Source organism: Lactuca virosa, chromosome 5, assembly GCF_052849685.1.
Source record: "Lactuca virosa cultivar CGN04683 chromosome 5, Lactuca_virosa_CGN04683_v6, whole genome shotgun sequence".
NCBI classification, from domain to species: Eukaryota; Viridiplantae; Streptophyta; class Magnoliopsida; order Asterales; family Asteraceae; genus Lactuca; species Lactuca virosa.
The window spans coordinates 355,086,851-355,090,379 of NC_136430.1; the positions used below are offsets into that span (position 1 = coordinate 355,086,851).

Consider the following 3,529-nt stretch of genomic DNA (forward strand, 5'->3'; position numbering starts at 1 on the left):
TTATGTGTATTTTAAATCTTATTTATTTTATTTTATAATATATCTTAATATCATATAAAACAAATAAGCACAAAATATATGAATAATCCTGTCTTATTCGTTCACAAAATGACTACATGACTTGACCACAAGGGTTACATGTTTGATTACTAAGACTAGATGGAAACACGGGCGTTAGAATTCTCTCCACCTTAGGATGCTTCCGTCCCAGAATCATGCGTCAGCAAACAGATGTGGATAGCGACTCTTCATGTTACTTTCTATTTCCTAGTGAGATTTGACCATGTTGGGTGTTTCCATCGCACTAGCACTAAGTCAATCATCTTACGAAGCAACTTCTTTGTCTTACGGTCGATGATTTGTACAGGCTCTTCAACCAGCCGCCTCTCTTCATCAATCCTTAACTCTGAAATTGGAAGCATATCCACTTCTTCTCCTGAGTACTTCCTCTATTAACAAACGTGAAAGGTATTATGGATACCTTCCAGTTCGGCGGGAAAATCAAGCTTGTAAGCTTGATTCCTTATCCTTTGAAGTACCTTGAATGGTCCTATGAAACGAGGACCCAACTTCCCACTTTTTCTGAATCTAATAAGTCCCTTCCATGGTGAGACTTTAAGTAACACTTGATCACCCACATCAAATGTTATCGACCATCGTTTCTTATCTGTGTAGCTCTTTTGATGACTTTGGGCAACTAACATCATTTCCCTAATGACTTTAAGCTTCTCGGTGGTTTGATGTACTATATCTGGACCCGAAAAATGTGTCTCTCCCGCTTCTAGTGAACATGATGGCGTTCGGCACTTCCTTCCATATAGTGCTTCGTAGGGAGGCATCTTGATGCTTGAGTGATAACTATTGTTGTAGGAAAATTCAGCCAATGAGAGATAGTCATCCCAACTACCCGGAAACTCTAAGGTGCATGCTTGGAACATATCTTCCATGGTTTGGATAGTTCTCTCACTCTGTCCGTTTGTTTGTGGATGATAGGCAGTACTCAAACACAACTTCATGTCTAACTCCTCGTACAGAATTTTCCAAAATATGGAGGTGAATCTATTGTCCCAATCTGACACGATCGATAAGGGCACTCCATGAATCCTTACGATTTCCCTTACATAGGTCTCTGCCAACTTCTGCATACACCAATTCTCTTGTGCAGCTATGAAATGTGCACTCTTCGTAATTCGGTCTACTACAACCTATATCATCCCGTGACCTCTCTTTGTCTTTGGCAACTTTGTTATGAAGTCCATGGTAACATCATCCCATTTCCCTATGGGTGTTGGGAAGAGTTCCAGACTCCCATATGACTTATGATGGTGTGCCTTCACTCCTGCACAAGTTACACATTCCGCTACGTAAGTTGCTATGTCGACCTTCATTGTCTGCCACTAATAATAGGACTTCAAGTCTAAGTACATTTTGGTGTTGCCTGGGTGTATAGAATACATAATCTTATGAGATTCTTCCATGAGAAGATCCCATATCCCACCCATCTTTGGCACCCAAATGCTCTTCTTAAACGTCTTCAACCCTTGTTTTTCCTCTTCAAACATGAACGTCTTGCCTAGACGTTCCTCCTTCAGATCACTCTCAGCCAGAGCCCTTGTCCGAGCTTCTTTGATCTTCTCCATAATCGTTAAGATTACTTCAATATTCAACGATCTAACTCTCTTTCCTTCAGGAATCACCTTTTTATTCATGGAATTGGTTACGATATTTTCTTTACCCAAGTGGTAAAGTATCTCGCAATCGTAGTCCTTTAGTAGTTCCATCCATAGCCTTTGGCTCATATTCAACTCCTTCTGAGCAAAGAGATATTGGAGGTTCTTATGATCCGTATAGAGTTTTCATTTTCTTCCGTAAAGATGATGCCTCCATATCTTTAGGTTAAAACCATTGCTGCAAGCTCTAGATCATGAGTCGGATAATTCTGCTCGTGGAGATTTAGTTGTCTTGAGGCGTAAGCTACTACTTTTTCCTTTTGGGTAAGGACACATCCCAATCCAATATTAGAAGCATCACTGAGAACTTTGAAATCTTTAGTTCCTTCTGGTAGGACGAGGATAGGTGCCTCACACAATCTCTTCTTTAATTCACCAAAAGCTCTTTCTTGTTTCTCGCTCCAAGTATAGACAACTCCCTTTTTGGTCAGGGCTGTCAATGGAGCCGCAATAACAGAGAAATTTTGGATGAATCTTCGATAGTAGTATGGATTTTAGTGGGACTCTTTGGTGTCTCCCAATTCATTACATCTTCTATGTTTGTTGGGTCAACCATAATGCCTCCTGGTTAAGTACATAACCCAAGAACTGAATCTCGCCTATCCAAAAGTCGCACTTGGAGAACTTTGCATAAATTTTCTCCCTCTTAAGAACTTCCAGTACTTCTCAGAGATGTTTGCCATGATCTGGATTGTTCTTGGAGTAAATCAAGATGTCTTCTATGAACACTGTTACTAATTTATCGAGAAAAGGTTTACAAACTCGATGCATCAGATCCATGAATGATGCTGGAGCATTTGTTAGTCCGAATAACATAACAAGGAATTCATAGTGTCCATATCGGGTTCTAAAGGTCGTCTTCTCGATATACTGCTCCCTAATCCTTAACTGGTGATAACTTAACCTGAGATCAATTTTGGAGAAAATGGTTTCTCCCTGCAATTGATCGAACAAGTCATCTATCCTAGGTAAATGATACTTATTCTTGATTGGAGCTTTGTTTAGCTCCCGATAGTCAATACAAATTCTCATAGTACCATCCTTCTGCTTTATGAACAGTACTGTAGCTCCCCAGGGTGATGAACTAGGTATTAAAAAACCTTTGTCCAATAACTCCTGGAGTTGTGTCATTAACTCCTTCATCTCCGTCAGCACTAAACGATACGGTGCCTTCGCAATCAGCGTCATGCATGGCAACAAGTCGATTCTGATTTCAACTTGCCTCTTTGGTGGAAATCCTGGTAATTTATCTGGAAATACCTCAAGAAAGTCTTGCACCACGGGTGTATCATTCATTACCCTTTTCTCCTTCTTCGCGTCGATTATGTATGCTAGGAATGTCGAACATCCCTTCCATAAGCATCTTCTGACCTTCATGATCATGATGATTCTAGACTTCAGTCTACTCTTATCTTCGTAAACGACGAATGGCTTTCTTCCAGGTGGACTGATGTGTACCATCTTCCGTCCACACAAGATGTTTGTGAGGTTCTCTCCTAACCAATCCCTACCGAGAATGACATCGAACTCACTTAACTCAAAAGGTAAAAGCTCTCAATGGAATTCATTCCCATCTAAATCTATATTTACAGCCTCTAACCTATTGCTAACATGTATATTCCTACCACCAGCTACTTCTACTAAGATAGGGGTACTTAGTCTAAGCGGTGATCATCTAAGTTTCGTACTAAATTCATGCGATATAAATGAATGATTTGCTCTAGAATCAAATAATATCTTTTCAAGAATTTGATTAACTACGAATGTATCTAAAGCAACATCAGTTTCTTCCTTAGCCT

General features: G+C 39.9%; 1 protein-coding gene across 1 annotated transcript; it reads right to left on the minus strand.

Annotated features, from left to right (window-relative positions):
• Positions 1–260: 260 nt before the first annotated feature.
• Positions 261–3,191, minus strand: LOC145113455 (uncharacterized). Its single transcript, XM_079049546.1, has 5 exons — positions 2,831–3,191; positions 1,904–2,163; positions 1,426–1,811; positions 540–858; positions 261–449 (listed from the first exon to the last, which is right to left on the minus strand). The coding sequence occupies exons 1-5, from the start codon at positions 3,189–3,191 to the stop codon at positions 261–263; spliced, it is 1,515 nt and encodes a 504-aa protein (XP_078905672.1).
• Between the last annotated feature and the right edge of the window lie 338 nt (positions 3,192–3,529).

Bases quoted from the DNA above. Each gene is read 5' to 3' on its own strand.
- LOC145113455 (XM_079049546.1), bottom strand. From the start codon at position 3,191: ATGGTACACATCAGTCCACCTGGAAGAAAGCCATTCGTCGTTTACGAA. The intron at 2,164-2,830 runs GTTTTTTAATAC...CTCCATTGACAG, and splicing joins CCAGGAGTTATTGGACAAAG to CCCTGACCAAAAAGGGAGTT. The intron at 450-539 runs GTACTTCAAAGG...GTTTGTTAATAG, and splicing joins GTTTCATAGGACCATTCAAG to AGGAAGTACTCAGGAGAAGA.